The following is a 19827-nucleotide window of genomic DNA, read 5'->3' as shown; positions in this document are numbered from 1 at the left end:
TTTGACACTATGTCCTCAAGACGAATTACGCCCGCCCACTAGTGTTACGGTCAATTGACGCTCATCTCCCAGGATACAACGACCACGTTCTTGTGATAGTAGCACTTCAAATCACAAGACTCCAGCGAACCAAGATAGTACGTGTTTGAACTCTCACTAGAAATTGACTCTATAAAAAAAAACATGGAAAGTGTACTAGAAACACTCTTAACATGGAGGAGGGTACAAGACTCAAGATATAATGACAATGACCTTGTGGCCTTTATATAGAAGACAAAGTGCCACTTAAGAAAGTTACACCTGTTAAATTGTACCTTTTAAATTTAACAGACACAACATTTACAAACAATACATTTCTTATACATATGGATTGGGTATGCAATGATGTCTCTTCACCAAGTGATGCAATTGGCATCTTTTAGGTATGTTATTCAAAAGAAACATACCCTTTCCTTTGAAATAAGATCATTGCAATTTTCTTATTCATATTAAATTTCATATATTAATATATAAAATTTCCAATAATCCCCCACATGAATGGAAAATTGAACAAAAATACACAAAGACAGAAACATAAACACATGAGAGAGTTCAATTAAGGAAAGATACCGCGTTAGGATAGGTAGCTTTTGGCCTTGAACCTTCCATAGTGAAGTACAATCGGATTTACTTGGCTAATCAGTGAATGTAACTTCTTGAACTGTTCAACCGTAGGTGTAAAGACAATAATACTCATACAGTACCCTTCCAAACACATTTGGTTCTAACAGTTGTGTTCATTTCGGCCCTGAACAAATCCTGGTTTCATGAGTGCTCTAGAGAATCAGCCCTTCAATAAAATTCTCATAGAAACGGCCACATTTCACACTCATATAGGTGACTGCCTATAAGGAGTATCATGTCATACTCCACTTAGATAATCCAAGATATAGGATCATTAAAAGCATAGCTTAGCCTAATCACATTTCAGGAAACACTGCTTCTTTTTACAATAAGAATGGGAAGGAGATTTTATCTCCGCAGTGCTAGCACAGCGTATACCATAATTTAGTTTTCTCTTTTGAACCAAGATCTTGGGATCTCCAGTCAACTAGGTTGGGTTTCCACTATGGCTTTAACTCATTCCTCTCGATAATCAACTTACTCTCTAATCAATCTTTCATTGTTGGATCCACACTAGGTTGACTATACGCGCGCGCACAAGAATACAATTCATTTATGGAAATAAATTCCATTCGAGAGTAGTTGTTCTCCAATAAGTCCTTGACGTCACATATATGTTTAAAGATTCATCAATTGTGTCCACTTTGCTAGACACCCCCACATTTTGAGATATTTGTAAGAAGGCTAAGAATTTCCCTATCTTCTTAAGAATGTTATAAACTGAGCCACCCCACAATATATTTTCTCACAGTGGGTGCTAAAACATTCTTCATAAAGAAGTAGGAATTGAAACTTCCATTCTTAGTCACCTCTTAGGCTTTGAGAAGCATTTCTTGGCATTTCCTTCGAACTTTCAGAGTTATTATGGTTGGCTCTATCCTCACTCAAAATGCTTTCTCTTTAAAAATTTATTATGCCTGTGATGACCTTCTGTAATATATCAATTACATAACCTTCGTAAATCATAGGCGAGATCGCTCATCAACAATGGCTAACACGACGTACCCTTTGTTTCCATAATTCGCTGCCAATATAAGTTCATTGAACTTTTTGGACTTCAATTCTTACAACGACTAACATGAATGGAGGCAAGACTCTTTATGGATAATTGACATAGTTCTACTCGCTCTCTTGTTGTGAAATAAGGCATTTCTGTCATATAAGAGTGTATGACCAAAATCCATTAGTAAATACAATACAGATCTAATCATGCGGAATGTCTTCCATAACTTGTATTACCCAGGAAAATGTTGGTTTTATATCTCATACATATTCCACAACATGTGAATATATATATCTTATTATATAAATTAAGAAATAAACATGTATATGAAATGCATCATTTACATGTTTCCACTTTCAAACATAATGATGTACACTTTGCATGTACATGAAGATCATGCCGTTCAAAGGACTTCGAAATTAGCCCCTTTTTTTTTTTCCTTTAACTTGCAGAACTGCATGCATTCAAATGGGCAGCAAACCATAAGTTTAATTAAAGGAAATTCAATCAATTTAATTAAATTGGTTAACCCTTTATTACACTGCAAGTGGTAAAACAAATTAATGGCCTCCTCAATCAATCCCACGAACATTGCTCAAGGGAACAACAACTAATTGTGTAATGTCTGAAATTGTCAGTCCCCAGTAGATACAAGATGTCCCATGGCCATATAGAGGGCACGCAAATTGTACAAATAATTTCAGACAGAAACATAAATTTTAAAAAATATTGGTAAACATGCAGTGCCTAAATTCAATTGGCTGTGCAAGCTAGAACATTAATACTTTGGTGTATGTGTTCATCATAAGCAGTTATTCATGAAAACTGAAAAGTTACAATTAACCATGTGACCATTGTGAAACAAGAAATCAGCCAGAATTCACATATATAAGACTAAAGAAGATAATCCACAATCGCACTAGGCATCATCATATATGTATGAAAAAAAGGCATTGCAGAACACCAATACATACATATACATATATAAACATTACCCTCTTACTCAAATATAAAACAATGCCTATGTACCATGAAGCATATATAGCAAACATGAACTAATTAATATATCAATAGATCATCATCGCTAGGCAAGATGGAAAGAAATATATTACTACCACAAGAGCATCATTGTAAAATGTAAAATAGGCAAATAAAGAATAACAGTAAGACCTTCAAAAATTCAATTGCCAACAATGATTAAACTAACTTGTAGTTATATTTTTATACACAGATGTAGACAATGCCTCATTTGAAAATTAAAACAATCAAAACAGAAGTTTGACTTACTCACCTGGTTCCCAAATTCAAAAGATGAATGCAACGCACACTAGCCCATGAATTTGGTTCTTATATATAGACAAAGCAATCCGCCACAAATACTAATAACCACATAAGAAATCAAACTTTCATAAAACATTATAACATAGTAAAGCAATTAAACCAGATAATTTGTCTTGAGGTTGTTGGAAATAATTGGGTTTCATTGCTATATTTATTTAATAATAAAATAGTACACATTAAATATAAAATTTAATGCAAACTTAAGACCACAATCAAAATAAAATAAAAGAAGAAAAAGGTTAGAAGAACCTCTAAATTTGGTCGAGGCTAGTGTTTGACACTATGTCCTCAAGACGAATTACGCCCGCCCACTAGTGCTACGGTCAATCGACGCTCGTCTCCCAGGATACAACGACCACGTTCTTGTGATAGTAGCACTTCAAATCACAAGACTCCAGCGAACCAAGATAGTGTTTGAACTCTCACTAGAAATTGACTCTATAAAAAAAAAACATGGAAAGTGTACTAGAAACACTCTTAACATGGAGGAGGGTACAAGACTCAAGATATAATGACAATGACCTTGTGACCTTTATATAGAAGACAAAGTGTCACTTAAGAAAAGTTATTCCTGTTAAATTGTACCTTTTAAATTTAACAGACACAACATTTACAAACAATACATTTCTCATACATATGGATTGGGTATGCAATGATGTCTCTTCACCAAGTGATGCAATTGGCATCTTTTAGGTATGTTATTCAAAAGAAACATACCCTTTCCTTTGAAATGAGATCATTGCAATTTTCTTATTCATATTAAATTTCATATATTAATATGAAATTTCCAACATACACTGCAAGAGGTGGGCATCTTCAGTTGAGGCATTGGTCAACCCCCTTGAGGAGATGCTAGATCGGCTTGAGCAATGGCAATATTATGTGCACGGAGTTCGAGACTCCTACGTTTTTGGTATGTTATATCATTTGAAGACTGCAAAATATTATTTTATTTTATTATTTCATTCCTTTATTTTATATGCACTAACACATTTACAATTTATCTAATATTTAACAGAAGAAGTCATTCGCCAATGTGAAAAACCGGAAAGCGTCGTCAAGGATTGAACATCATGGTGGTTCGAGGTCCATCACATACCGGTTGGAGGAGCGACATCGGGTACATCGTTCTTTAATTTAATTTAATACATATATATTTGTTAGTATTGTTAATCTTTGACAACATTATTTTTTTGTTCAGGCAGGTTCGCAATTCTCAGAGATGGACACCTACGAGGATGTCTATTGTAGTTATGGGGACAATGATGCAGCTAGGGCAATGCATGTTAGTTTTTTTATCTTTTAATTTTTTTAACAATTTTTTATATTTATATTTAATTTCTTAATTTCTAACTTATGTATTTTGTTTTGAAGGCTGCGATGTTGGTCAAGAAAGTGAGGTTTAGATGACGCAGCCAGCCAGCTCCCTCCTGACACTCTGTTGGAGTCGATCCAACCTGATCCCAATGCCGGCCTTCGTATTCGAATGGACACACTTGGTGTTAAGCCTGGTATGGAGATACGCGGCATGAGATATGAGATGATTTGTGACGTCAGTACCCCCTTCTCGTCTTCTTCTTAACCATCTCCAGCCATCGCTGATATGACCTCTCGATTGGAGTAGATGCAGTATCAACTAGATTCTGAGAGAAAGACTTGCGAGGCACATGTGAGTTAGATGCAGGCACAGGTGCCTCAGATGTTGACCCAGTACCTACGTGGGTTTATCGTGCCTCAGCCGCGAAGACGAGATTCTGATGATGCCAACGACTTAGATTGACCACCATGGTCATATATTAGTTATCGTTTGCACGGATATAATTTGGATATAATTATGATTTTTTTGCTAATTTATGTTAATATAAATTTATTAATAATTTTGTGTTATATAGTTTTTGGATAAAAAAGCTATAGATAAAAAAAATAAAAAAAATAAAAAACCTTGGGTGACGAATATGGTTTGACTTTAGGCGACGAAGTTATGATGTCATCGCCTAAAGACCCTTTGGGCGACGAACCATATTCGTCCCCCAAAGTGGTTTAAGTCACTTTAGGCGACAAAGTTATGATGTTGTCGCCTAAAGGCTCTTTGGGCGATGAACCATATTAGTCCCCCAAAGTGCATTGAGGTGACGTCATTTGTCTTCGTCGCTAAAGGTCACCTTTACGTCACCTAAAGGTGACCTTTAGGCGACGTTCATGATATTCGTCGCCTAAGCTCTTGAGCGACGATCTTTGGGCGAAAAAATTCATGACGAAGCAATTTCATCACCCAAACCCTTAGGCGACGAAATCTTATTTTGGGCGATGAAAATGCTTCATCGCCTAAGGTTTTTTTTTTTTTTTTTTTTTTTTGTAGTGAATATAAGTTGATTTCAAATCTGATATAAAAAGAGTAATATCTATTGACATTTTTGTTAAGGTGTTTGGTTTGTGTTGTTTGAGGATTGCGTACTCAGTTGAATGGGGAGTGGGGTGCTAGATATGAAGTGTCGAATATATCGAAATTGTGTCCTTTAAGTGCTCGTGGAAATTGAGTTTTAGGAACTTTAAGCATTGTTGTGAATTTTGAATTACAGTAAAGACTGTAAAGTATGTTTTAGTGTGAGCATTCATTGTGTTGGAGAATCACAAAGAATCAAATTGTTGAGAACAAGAACATTACTTCTTATAAGTATTATTTTGTGAATTATTTGCTTTATCAAAAAAATACAGATGAAAATTAGGCAGTTGGTCTTTCTAAAAGAATATTTGGGTAGTTACAGATTTCTTGGTGGATCATCTTTCTCGTTTACCATGTGCTGAATTATTTATTTATTTATTTATTTTATGTTTCCTCCTTATTAAAAGCAAATGAAGCAATGAATTATAAAGGTGCACACAAAAGATAGTTCTATGCAGCTTGCAAAAGCCTTATCCAAACTTAGAGTAAACCAATTTGATCTTGCATGATAATGTGTTTAGGATTCATCAAGGATTAAGGATATGTTTAGTCTGGCTGTCATTTAACACAATCAATTGTTTCGAGGTATAGGACCACAAATAAGGTCTAAGCATGACACAGGCACATCGACGTTAAGACAAATAACACTGTCTATCAAATAATAATCATATATAATATATATAAGTTAGTGGTAGGAGAAGTTTATTTGGCCTCTTATCTTGTTAATGGGCTAAAGATGGTCTTGGGTGTGCGTAATTAAGGAGAGAAGGAGCACTAAGTAAAGCCAGTTTAGATAACATTGTACTACGAAAAGTTTTATCTTAAGAATCGATGTTTGTTAGGAATGAAACTTGATTGAGTGTTCTAGATCGTTTTATAGGGGATAATGATATAACATGTGTAAATGAGCTCCGAATGGATAGGAAAACACATGTGAATTACTTCGCACTAGTAGAGGGTTGAAGATGAATGGTACGGTTCCTGTCGAGGAGCAACTTTGTATGTTCCTACGTACATATACTTGCTCATCAAGTAAAAAAATAGTACAATTCATGATAGGTTTGGGCAATCTGGAGAGACAATTAGTAGGTACTTCAATGTGGTTCTTAGTGCGGTTCTGAGGCTACATGAAATCTTATTAAGAGTGCCAGATCATGTGCCCAATGATTGCACTGATGAGAGGTGGAAATGGTTTAAGGTATATATGTTTCTAAACTAGTATTAAGACATTAATTAACTAGTTTTTTGAACGTGGTTGATATGCCAATTGAACCTTGTAATTTTGTTTGTATAGAATTGTTTGGGAGCATTAGATAGGACATATATTAAGTTGTATGTACCAGAGGTTGACAAGCCAAGATATCAAACAAGAAAAGGTAAAATTGTTACTAATGTCTAAGGAGTTTGTTCTTGAGATATGAAGTTCAGATTTGTGTTACTGGATTGGGAGGGTTCTGCATCAGAGTCTCAAGTACTTTGAGATGCAATATCTAGGCCACATGGGTTAAGGGTTCCAACTGGTAAGACTAAAACACATATCTAGGTGTATATTGTTTATATTTTTTAAAATTCACTTCTTTATATTTTTAGGCTATTTTTACCTTGTGGATGCTAGTTACACAAACGGTGAAGGGTTTTTTGCACCATATAGAGGAACAACATATCACTTATTTGAATGGAGAGATGGATGTACGCCTTTGAATCATCAGGAATACTTTAACATGAAGCATTCAGCAGCAAAGAATGTGGTGGAACATTGTTTTGGACTTCTTAAGATAAGTTGGGCAATCTTAAGGAGTCCGTCATTCTATCCACTAAAAACTCGAAGTGTCGAATAATAACTGCTTGTTGTCTTTTACAAATCTTGATTAGAAGAGAGATGTCTTTTGATCCAATAGAGCATGAAGTCCATCAAGATACCATCGATGAGATTACTGAGGATCATGGAAATATTGAAAACTGTTGAAAATTAATGCACATAATTGGAAAATACTACAAAATTCTAGAGACTTCCTCAAAGCCCATACAAATTAAAGCTAGAATATTTCACATAGTTCTACATAATTCTAGAAGTTTAGAAGATAGCTTGATAAGAAGAAAGAGTATTCTAGATAAATCTATTAGTAACTATCTTAACTAGAGAAGTCTACATAATTCTACATAAAAGAAGAGTCTATAGAATATTAAGCTTATATATGAATGTACTAGAATATAATTAAAAGTGTAGTATACTCTAGAACCTACTAGTAGCATGTGGCTAATAGATGTTCTAGAGAAGTCAAGAGGGTTCATCTACTCTCTATATATATAGGATGTACCCATATCTAAGGGCAAGCAAGAGGCAATACTAAAAGCCACTAGTCCTAAAGTCCTATTGTCCTAGACATCTACATCTCCACTTGTATCCTCCTTTGTTCATCAATAAAAGATACTTTGTTTTATAGTTCAAACACTTCTCATATCAAGCATAGATAGCTAATAGAAGCTTACACAAGCCATTAGCTACGAGTGTCCTAAACACCCTCTAAATTTCTAACAGTGGTATCAGAGCTTTCTTATTGGGCGTAGGGTCATCCTAATTTACCACCATGTCTAATAACTCTAGCCAAAACTCTGTCCCTCTTCCAATATTCTCTGGTGAAAACTATGATTTTTGGAGCATCAAGATGAGAACCTATTTTATGTCTCAAGACTTATGGGACATTGTTACTAGTGGGTTCTCTGTTCCAGAAAGACCCACCGCTGAGCAACGAAAGCAGGCGAAGAAGGACGAGCAGAGAGACGCAAAGGCTCTTTACGCTCTACAACAAGCTTTGGATGACACCATATTTCCAAGGATCATGGGAGCTACAACTTCAAAGGAGGCTTGGGATACTTTGAAAGAAGAGTTTCAAGGAAATGAAAAGGTACGTAGTGTCAAACTACAAACTCTAAGGAGAGATTTAGAAAATCTTAAAATGAAAGATTCTGAGACCGCTAAAGATTACTATTCCAAAGTAAAAGAAATAGTAAATCAATTGAGAGCTTATGGTGAAATGATAACTGATACAAAAATTGTAGAAAAAATACTTATTAGTCTTACTGATAAGTATGACCCTATAGTCACTGCCATTGAAGAGTCAAAAGATATAACGGCTCTTTCAGTGACAGAACTAATGGGTTCTCTAGAAGCATACGAACAAAGACTGAGTAGGCGAAATGAAAGTTCACTAGAAAGTGCCTTCCAGTCAAAAGTCAATTTAAGGTCTCAGAAATCTAGAGGAAACTGGAAATCAAAAGAAAATTCTAGAGGAGGAGATAAACCCAATAACTGGGAAAATAAAAATGAAAACAAGGAGAAGAAAAACTTCCCTCCATGTGGAACATGTAAAAAGACAAGTCACCTAGAAAAAGATTGTTGGTTTCGAGGAAAACCAAAATGTCGAAACTGCAAAAAGTTTGGACATATGGAAAAAGACTGTCGGCTTAAGAAGAATTATCAAGCCAATTATACAGAAGAAAAGGAGCAGGATGAAGAGCTTTTCTATGCTTGTCAAGCAGCAACTGAAGTGAACAACAGGAAATGGTACATCGACAGTGGCTGCAGCAACCACATGACAGGAGATGAAAGCATCTTCTCTGAAATAGATACATCCATAAAATCCCAAGTTAAATTGGGAAATAGCGCACTGGTGGAGACAAAAGGAAAAGGTACGATCTCTATCCATACAAACAAAGGAACTAAATTAATTCATGATGTTCTTTTAGTTCCTAGCTTGGAGCATAATCTATTGAGTGTTGGCCAAATGATTGAAAATGGATATTCTCTACACTTTTCTAGAGACTCCTGCATAATATATGATAAAAAAGATAAAAATCATATTATAGCTAAAGTAAGGATGGAAAATAGAAATTTTCCCATCCATTGGCAATATGTCAAAAATATGGCCATGAAAGTAGAACTAGAAGATTCATGGCTTTGGCATAAAAGATTTGGCCACTTCAACTTTCATGGACTACAATTACTTCACCAGAAAAATATGATGAGAGATCTGCCAAGCATAAAGGAGAGTGGTGATGTCTGCAAAGGCTGTCAACTTGGCAAACAACATCGACAAGCATTTCCATCCGGAAAGGCTTGGAGAGCAAAAGCCTTGTTGGAGCTCGTGCATACAGACGTCTGTGGACCAATGAGGACCCCATCTCTCGATCAAAGCAGGTACTTCATTCTTTTCATTGATGACTATTCTAGAATGACATGGGTTTATTTTCTACGTGAAAGATCAGAAGTCTTCAAAGTCTTTAAGAAGTTCAAGGCTCATGTCGAAAAACAAAGTGGCCAATACATCAAAGCTCTTAGAAGCGATAGAGGTAAAGAGTACACCTCAAAAGAATTCAACAAGTTTTGTGAAGATGAAGGAGTAGAGCACCAATTGACAGTGGGCTATGCTCCTGAACAAAATGGAGTCTCGGAAAGGAAAAATAGAACTATAATGGAGATGGCTAGATCAATGCTATTTGAAAAAGGACTACCAAAGATTTTTTGGGCAGAAGCAGTATACACAGCAGTATACTTGCTAAATAGATGTCCAACAAAAGCTCTACAAGACAAGACTCCTATTGAGGCGTGGAGTAACCAGAAGCCATCAGCAAAGCATCTCAAAGTCTTTGGATGTGTATGCTATGTGCACATTCCAGCTCCAAAAAGACATAAGCTAGAAGAAAAATCAGAAATTGGCATATTTATGGGATATAGTTCTCAATCTAAAGGCTATCGAGTCTACAATCCAAGAACTAAGAAGCTCGTGATCAGCCGAGATGTCGAGTTTGATGAATCTGCATCTTCGAATTGGGATGAAGGAAAAATAGAGAAGAAAGGTGATGTCCTGTCAGGAGAACCAGAGACAACCCCAACACAACAGCCTGAAGAAGACGCACATGAAAGAGAAATTTCAGAAACGCCAGGTACGCCTCCTGCATCTTCTTTAACTCCTCCATCAATAGAAGATGAATCTTCCTTTGAGTCATCACCTAGAAGAGTAAAATCACTTAGAGATATATATGAAACATGCAACTTCATAACTTTAGAACCTGAAAGTTTTGAAGCTGCAGTAAAACAAGAAGTATGGAGGAAGGCTATGGAAGAAGAAATTAAAACAATTAAGAAAAATGAAACATGGGAGCTTGTAGAATGCCCACCAAATAAAGAAATCATTGGCGTGAAATGGGTCTATAAGACCAAAATTAATCCTGATGGCTCAATACAAAAACATAAAGCAAGATTAGTAGCTAAAGGCTACTCACAACAGCCAGGAATAGACTATAATGAAACTTTTGCGCCAGTGGCAAGATTTGATACAATAAGAGCACTTATAGCTCTTGCAGCTCAAAAGAAGTGGAAACTCTACCAACTGGATGTAAAATCAGCATTTCTAAATGGAGAGCTCGAAGAAGAAATCTATGTGGAGCAACCACAAGGATTCATCGAGGAAGGAGGAGAAGACAAAGTCCTAAGACTAAAGAAAGCCTTATATGGACTTAAACAAGCACCAAGAGCGTGGAACAGCCGCATCGACAAATACTTCATCAATGCTGGATTCAAGAGAAGCAAAAGCGAGCCAACACTCTATACCAAAACTCAAGGTAACTCCATTCTTATTGTCTCTTTATATGTTGATGATCTTATCTATACAGGAGACAATGAAAAATTAATTCAAGAATTTAAAGAAGATATGATGAAGGCATTTGAGATGAGTGACCTCGGTAAATTGCACTATTTTCTTGGCATTGAGATAAGCCAAGAAGAAAATGGAATCTTCGTATGTCAAAAGAAGTATACTGAAAATCTCTTGAAGAAGTTCAAGATGTCTGGGTGCAAGACCGTGGCTACACCGCTCATCACCAATGAAAAGCTAAGAAATGACGATGGATCCGGAAAAGCGGAGGCATCAACGTACAGAAGTCTCATTGGAAGCCTACTTTATCTAACAACAACTCGACCAGACATTATGTACGCGACCAGCCTACTTTCAAGGTTTATGCAAACTCCAAGTCAGATACACTATGGAGCAGCAAAAAGAATATTAAGGTACTTGCAAGGAACTATTGACTATGGCATATGGTATAGACCTTCTACAGAAACAAGCCTCTTCGGATTCACAGATAGCGACTGGGCTGGAGCGGACGACTTCAAAAGTACATCAGGCTATGCATTCACAATTGGGTCTGGCATATTCTCATGGTCTTCAAGAAAACAAGAGACAGTGGCACAATCATCAGCAGAAGCGGAGTATGTGTCAGCGTCAAGTTCGGCATGCCAAGCTATATGGCTGAGAAGAATATTTGAAGACATGGGAGAACAACAAAATGAAGCTACTAAAATATTTTGTGACAACAAGTCTGCTATAGCGATGGCAAAAAATCCAGTGTTTCATGGTAGGACAAAACATATTGCCATCAAGCATCACTTTCTACGTGAAGTCTCAGCAAACAAGGAGATAGAACTCAAGTATTGCAAGACGGAGGAGCAAATAGCAGACATATTCACCAAGGCACTTCCAAGACCAAGATTTGAAATGCTACGAAGCATGCTTGGAGTATCCCAAATGTGCATTAAGGAGGAGTGTTGAAAATTAATGCACATAATTGGAAAATACTACAAAATTCTAGAGACTTCCTCAAAGCCCATACAAATTAAAGCTAGAATATTTCACATAGTTCTACATAATTCTAGAAGTTTAGAAGATAGCTTGATAAGAAGAAAGAGTATTCTAGATAAATCTATTAGTAACTATCTTAACTAGAGAAGTCTACATAATTCTACATAAAAGAAGAGTCTAGAATATTAAGCTTATATATGAATGTACTAGAATATAATTAAAAGTGTAGTATACTCTAGAACCTACTAGTAGCATGTGGCTAATAGATGTTCTAGAGAAGTCAAGAGGGTTCATCTACTCTCTATATATATAGGATGTACCCATATCTAAGGGCAAGCAAGAGGCAATACTAAAAGCCACTAGTCCTAAAGTCCTATTGTCCTAGACATCTACATCTCCACTTGTATCCTCCTTTGTTCATCAATAAAAGATACTTTGTTTTATAGTTCAAACACTTCTCATATCAAGCATAGATAGCTAATAGAAGCTTACACAAGCCATTAGCTACGAGTGTCCTAAACACCCTCTAAATTTCTAACAAAAACATTGAATCGTCCAATCAATGGTCTGCTTGGAGGGATAATCTATCCATTCAAATGTTTGATGAGTGGAGGTGAAATAGAGCAACATAAGATTCGTGTATTTGAACATTTGAGTTATGGTGAATGTAATCTGAGTTTGGATTTCTTTTATTTGTGGGCTAGTTTAGCTTTTTTTGCTGGCTTTCTTCCTTTTTTTTTTGGATTTGGACACTGTCATTGTACCATTTTAAAAAAAATAATAATAATAAATGGAAGCACATTATTGATTAGAGTTGGATTACATGTATTTGATATATGTTTTGCAGGTGCAGTTGATGTTCTTGTTTGGTTTTGCTATTCAGACAGAGCCATTTGTCTGTGTTTTATCATATCATTGCTCTGATTTTGGGCCTCTGCTAGTTGTACATTTTTTATTTTTTATTTTTTGCCTTCTTCATGGCCTTGTTTAGAAAATCAAGTTTCAGTTGAGTTGAATGTTTAATTTCCAATGTAGTTACTTTCGATGAGAGTTCCTAGCTTGCTAGCTCTTGAGTGTGAAGTTTCATATGACTTAAAATATTAAATGCCTTGAGAATTATATTAACTTCATTATTTTTGTTCTTCTGTAAACGAAGCCATTTTTTTTTTTTTGGTCTAATTGCAGATCCCTGATGAGATTATAGATAAATCACTTCATAGCAGTGACAGACGGAGTACTTGTGTGCCTGGTTCAAAGTTGGTTAAGCAAGATTCAGGTTTTACTTTTACCTTTAGATAAAATTTGTACGCTTTTTATTTTAAGGTTTTTCAATTGTCTATTCTTTCCATTGTTCATCATGGATTATTATTTCTTACTCATATGTGCCATTTCTCATATTGATTTTGCAATTTGCGCAAAAGCAATATGTATTAAGGTAAAAAATTTCCCTTCAGCTGCTTAATGTTGAAATTACCATATGAGAAGAGAGTCGGTCATTCTCTTCTATTGTTTGTTTTTATTATTTATTTTGGTCAAGTGTTTCTTCTTATGATATATGGAGCAGCAATGTGGATTTAATTAATAAAAGCTTTGAGCAAGTCCAACTTTTATTAGCTCTTGAGTGTGAAGTTTCATGTGTATTATATGAAATAGCTTGTGTTTGCTGCAGTAGATTTCAGAAACACTGGTGTAATTTTTAGAAACAACTACTGGTGTAATTACTGTGCTCTATCTTGCCCATACAAATCCACTGCATGAAAGGCTTAGAGATCATCAAATGGGGATGGCAAAAATTTCTATCGGTAATGAACAACCAGTTAAAGGTCAAACTAGCTAGTAACTAAATTTAATTGTCTGCAAAATTGAAAAAAGAGAGGAATCAGAAAAATAAGTAAGTCATATGTCAACCAACTTGTTTATTATTAGATAAAACTTTTTGCCATGTTAATGGAGCATATGTTCACAACCATTCATTTTTAATTGGACTTCTAAACCATTTCCATGAGTTGGGATGTGATGTTCTATTAGGGGTGGGTTCGGTACGGTTACCGAACCGAAAACCTCAAACCGTGTACCGACCGAACCCCCCTCGGTTGGCCATTTTGGTTACCGAGACCGGTACCGGAATGTCGGTAAACCGGCACTCGGTTGGACCGGCATTTCGGCTCGGCTCGGCTCGGTATGGGCATTTAACCGAAATGGTGGTGGGTTGAGCGGTGGTCTGATGAGAGGATCAAGAACATACCAGTACGCCGGAAAATTGGCAGGGAAACTAGCAACCTTTTAAGCCTTCGATCTGCCACCTACGGTGGTCGGACGAACAATCCAAATACACCGAAAGACTCAAGTCGACGAGAGGAGGCTCTGGGTACCAACCACGAGTCACGACGACGCCGGAATCGCAGAGTTTGTCGGAGAAGATGACCGGCCTTGACTGGGTTTTGGGTTTTCAGAATCTTTGGGTGATTTGAGGATAGGGGGAGAAAGCGAAGACAAGGGGAAGATTTTCTAGGGTGGTCCCGTCGCCACCCCAAGGCCGGACGACGGCAATTTTGCCTGTCAATGCTCGGCGTGAGTACAGAGGGATGAGAGAGATGAGACTTGAGAGCATCGAGGGAGAGGAAAGATAAATAAGAGATATTGAGATTTTTTTTTTTAAGCCATGGAGAGAAATAGAGTTAATTTCTGATTTTGGGGGTTTAGTGTTTTGGGGTTTGGGGTTTGGGGTTAGGGTTTGGAGTTTTTACTAAATATATTTATATATAAAATACATTTTTATACCCTAAAATATCTTTTTATATAATACATTTTTATAATTTATATAAAACATCTAATTTATAAATTTATAAATTATAAATTTTTTCATTTATAAAATACATTTCTATATAAAAACTAATTAAAATACCCTAAATCTTAATATTATACCATATCCTAAACCTTAGGGTATATAGGGTATAACATATAGTGATATACCATATTCTAATATTATACATTAAATTTATACATTAGGGTATTTTAGGGTTTGGTTTGGGGTTTGGGTGGGGTTTAAGGTTTGGATTTTTTATTTTGTATTACATATGTTTTATAATTTACATAAAACATACTTTATATAATACATTCTATACCCTAAACATTTATATAGACTATAATTATTAGTTATAGACTATTATCATATTACACCATACTAAACATTTCTATAGACTATAGTTATTAGCTATATACCAACTATAAATTATTGAATTATTATTAATTATATCGGTATAGATATAATAAGCCTTATAAGATATATGATTTAAAAATTTTAAAATACACAATAGGGTCTAGGGTATGGGATATAGGAATAGGATATAGAGTTTAGTATTCAATTTATAGTTATATGGTATAAATTGTTTAGGATATAGTATAATATTAGTTTAAGGTATTTTTAATTAGTTTTTATATAGAAATTTATTATATAAATTATTAATTATGGGGTTTAGGGTATAGAAAGGGTTTAGGGTTTATAAATTTATATATTTTTTATATAAATTATAGAAATGTATATAAATGTATTATAGAAAGGTATTTTAGGGTATAAAAATGTATAAAATTTAATATTTAAATTAAATGTTATATATATTCGGTTCGGTTCGGTAAACCGACGGTTCTAAGATCTGAGAACTTAAACCGGAACCGAACATACCGGTTCGATTGGCAAACCGATATCTCGGTACGATTTTTTTCCAGTACGGTTATTTTTGGCATCGGTTGAAACGGTTTCAGGTACGGTCTCGATTTTTCGGTCAAACCAACCCAGCCCTATGTTCTATGATGTTCACAACCAGTCCAGTCCAGTCCAGTCATGTGCTGCACCAAATTTGGGACCGGACTTGTCCTGTCTATTTTACACAATCTTGTTGTCCTGTGTAGTCCTGTCATATTGTCCAAACAAGGCCTTTGTTTTTAAACTTGAACTTTGATTGCTTGTATGGGCCGAGAATATTCCGAATAGCCCAACTTCATTTAAATCAAATCTTTTGGGAATTGGGCCATTCTTTCAAGCTCATGTGGATGATTGCCACGTGGCATGGTTTATACAAGATCCAAACATGTCCTAAATTCAAATCTACCTCCAAATTAGGAAATAAATGTAAAATAATTATTTTTTAAACTTTTTCAGAAACATCTTATTTTTCCAATAATGACCTACAAAAAGGGACCATATATTTGAAGAAACTCTTTCTTTACTAATTATGGTGTGACGCTATTTCCAGTAGAGGACCATAAAATAAAACCAGTTAGATGCTATATTATTCCAGTCCTTTTGTTGATTTTTTATTTTATTTTATTTTATTTTTTTGTATTAACGGGAAAAGATTATGAGTAAAAGATGGAAAGCTAAGCTTAAAACAAAAGTGTGTGGACCATATTTGGCGTATACTGATTTCTAAATATATAAATTTATAGTGCACCACATATAAAGACTCTGGTATGGTATGATGGTATTCCTTGATAATTAATTAACCAAAGAGTATTATATTAAAATTAAAAGGCATTCTCAATTATAACTACAATTAAAATTTGTCAATTATATATAATATATGTGTGTATAGTCACACAGACCATGATCTGAAAGATGCCATATTTAACTGAGTGCAACAATTGAAAATTATCAATCACACCAATTGAGGTGGCCCATGACAACTTCTCTTGCTTATCATAATGATGATCACAGAGGTAAAAATTTGTTTCCGAGCAAATATTTTATTATTATTATTTTTTTTTATGAAGGCAATTAATTAAGAGAAATTGGAGGGACCTTTTTGCTTGGTATATACGACTAATTAAAGAGCCATCATAATAGATTACATTCATACAGTTGTTGTAGTGTAAATGTAAATGAGGATGATGACAAGTAGAAAAGCATTTATTATTTTTTCCAGATTTTGTTGATGAAGATTTGGGGCGGTGTCGTTTTAGTTTCAGAGGTGTGTGAGGGAATGGAGTAGTGGAGTATCTCACGCTTCAGATGCAAGCAAAAGAGGTTGATGAGGTAGAGCTATCTGATGAAGACGGCCGCACGTGTGTACGAGTTGCCCACCATGTTAACACGTGTACACAGTTAGAGGAAACTGAAAAGTATACCCCCAAAAAGAAAAAAAGAAAAAAAAAATTAATAATTAATAATTAATAAAAAAGATGAACCAGCAAAGCAGAGGCAAGCCAAGTCCATATAAGGGAAGTCTTTGGGTGCTTGATTTATGTGGGTAGTTGGTGTGTATAAATATAGGTGGGTGGTGGGATGAGTCTACCTTGTTATCAAGTCTGTCTGTCTGTCTGTCTAGCTAGCTTGATAAGTTGAAGACTTAATTATTAAGTGGTGGTTTTGGGTGAGCTTAATTAGCTAAATTTGGGGGTGGTTTGATGTGTTTGGAATAATGGGAAGGCAACCATGCTGTGACAAAGTTGGGTTGAAGAAGGGGCCATGGACAGCTGAAGAGGACAAGAAGCTCATTAACTTCATCCTCACCAATGGCCAATGCTGCTGGAGAGCTGTGCCCAAGCTTGCAGGTCTCTCATGCCATACCATCTATATACTTGCAATTTATATATATATGCCCCTACATTCTAGAGAGAGAGAGAGAGCTTCTGCAAACTTGAGTGCTCTTTGATCCATTCTGTCATTTTTTTTGTTTTTTCTTTCCTCAAAGGGCAGAGAGGGGTGGGAGCTGTGCTTAATTTGTTTCTGTTACTTTTCAAAATCAAGAACTTTGACAAGTTTCTTGTAAATTTTCAGAAATGGGGTTTGTTTTTAATCCATTATTTGAGGGTCTTAATCTTTTTTCTTCATTTTTTTTTTTGTGTATTCTTCTCAGGAATAAAAAAAAAAAATCAAACAGGTGGCTCTGTATTTTATTTTTCTGTATTGTGCTCTGGGAAAGGAAAGTGAGCTTAATAGTTTAGGAGGCATGACCCAGAAGAACAAAATGAATTAATCAATTTCAAGATTGTGAATATTAAAAATGAAACTTTAGAATTTGAATGTCTAAATGAAAGAGAATGATAATGAGTTTACTGATTATAATTGTGGTTGGGTGGGTCTCATTGCAGGATTATTAAGGTGTGGAAAAAGTTGCAGGCTAAGATGGACCAACTATCTTAGGCCAGACTTGAAGAGAGGTCTTTTATCAGAATATGAAGAGAAAATGGTCATTGATCTTCATGCCCAACTTGGCAACAGGTTACTACTCTCTCACTTCTAAAATTGCAGATTTTTTTTTTTAATATATAATTTAGTAATTAAAAAGAGAAGACCATGCAAGTAGACGAGCAGATTGTACCATTTCTGGGAAATGAGACTTCAATTCCCAGCTGGCTTGTACACCAAGTCCCCTATAAGTTGTTTTTTTTTATTTTGACTTTCAGATAATATAACAGTATATTAATTGGTAAACCTTGAATATTCAAATAGTACTGAATATGCAGTCTTGTCCTTCTGGGTTTTTTTATTTCTGATTTTTAATTTGTAGGGCATGGTTTACTTGGGCCTTTCTATTGTTCACAAAGTCTTTCATCTTTTATGATGCTAAAATAATTAAAAGATAATTTATTCTTCTTTTTTTTTTTTTGGTGCAGATGGTCTAAGATTGCCTCTCATCTCCCTGGAAGAACTGATAATGAGATAAAAAATCACTGGAACACCCACATCAAGAAGAAGTTGAAAAAAATGGGAATTGATCCTCTCAACCACAAGCCAATTCCTATTGCCAATGATCAAAGCCAAGCCCAACAACAACAGCAACAATTACAAAACCAAAACCAGCAAGAACAACACCAACAACAAGAAGAAGAAATTGACTATCAAAACAAGGAGGCAGAGACATCAATTGATGGGTACTCATCCACCATCACTGAGGCCAAAGAGGAAGATGAACATCACAAAAGCATGACAGGTGATGAATTATTAATTGACACAATGGAGCTCTTGAATAATGGGTTCTGTACAGATGAAGTTCCACTGATTGAGCCCAATGAGATTCTTGTTCCTAATTGTCCTCCTGCTTCATCATCAACTTCTTCATCTTCATCCTCTTCAAATTCATCCAACTTTCTTGAACACTTTCATCTCCCAGATTTTGAGTGGCCTTGTGAATACAGCAAAAACAACCTCAATAACAATGACAGCTTGGGCTTGTGGGATGATGACTTCAGCAGTTGGGATCAAGAATGTTGGGCATATGGGCTTTTGTGAAGAAAAAGAAAAAAGGAAAAATTTTCCTCTTGGATTTATTTGTAATTTGCTTGTTACTTTTTGAAGAGAATGGTGAAATAAATAAAGAATAGAGAAAAAGGAATATGGATAGCATTTTTTACTCTTTAAATTTCTGTCTTAATGGAAGCATTTGGGTTTTTGTTTCAATGTATTTAATGTAGGCTCCAGTGTCCTTTTTAACTCATCAACTAAAATCTTATTCATCACAGAGGATGAAGATCCAAATTCCTTTTCATATTCACTGAACAATTAAGATGTTTATTCATTAGCCAAAAAAAAAAAAAAAAGTGTTTAACCTGTACAGAATTGAGATTCTTTTTTTTTTTTTCTTTAATATATGGTCCTCAATTGAGTTGGATGCATATGTAGTGCACAATTGGTAAGCTACTTTGACCAAAAAAAATTGGTAAGCTACTAAACCCCTATAGGTATGTTGGCCTACAGGCTGGTCCACAAATCGCACCAACTTCTGTGAAGCTTCCTAATT

The 19827-nt window shown here is 35.3% G+C and overlaps 1 protein-coding gene and 1 pseudogene across 1 annotated transcript; both read left to right on the top strand.

Moving 5' to 3' along the window:
- Window positions 1–6281: 6281 nt before the first annotated feature.
- Window positions 6282–12720, top strand: LOC147286178 (protein ANTAGONIST OF LIKE HETEROCHROMATIN PROTEIN 1-like; annotated as a pseudogene).
- Window positions 12721–17319: 4599 nt separating this feature from the next.
- On the top strand, window positions 17320–19433 carry LOC147286177 (transcription factor MYB20-like). Its single transcript, XM_086242738.1, has 3 exons — window positions 17320–17638; window positions 18179–18308; window positions 18704–19433. Exons 1-3 carry the CDS (start codon window positions 17506–17508, stop codon window positions 19317–19319), a joined length of 879 nt encoding a protein of 292 aa, XP_086098864.1. The 5' UTR covers window positions 17320–17505; the 3' UTR covers window positions 19320–19433.
- The last annotated feature ends 394 nt before the right edge of the window (window positions 19434–19827 follow it).

The sequence above is a fragment of the Dryas octopetala genome, chromosome 4 (assembly GCF_963921425.1).
Source record: "Dryas octopetala chromosome 4, drDryOcto1.1, whole genome shotgun sequence".
NCBI lineage: Eukaryota > Viridiplantae > Streptophyta > Magnoliopsida > Rosales > Rosaceae > Dryas > Dryas octopetala.
This window is presented reverse-complemented; position numbering and strand designations above follow the sequence as displayed.

Coding starts and splice junctions, on each gene's coding strand:
- LOC147286177 (XM_086242738.1), top strand. CDS start 17,506: ATGGGAAGGCAACCATGCTGTGACAAAGTTGGGTTGAAGAAGGGGCCA. Junction 17,639..18,178: donor AGCTGTGCCCAAGCTTGCAG/GTCTCTCATGCC, acceptor GTCTCATTGCAG/GATTATTAAGGTGTGGAAAA. Junction 18,309..18,703: donor CATGCCCAACTTGGCAACAG/GTTACTACTCTC, acceptor TTTTTGGTGCAG/ATGGTCTAAGATTGCCTCTC.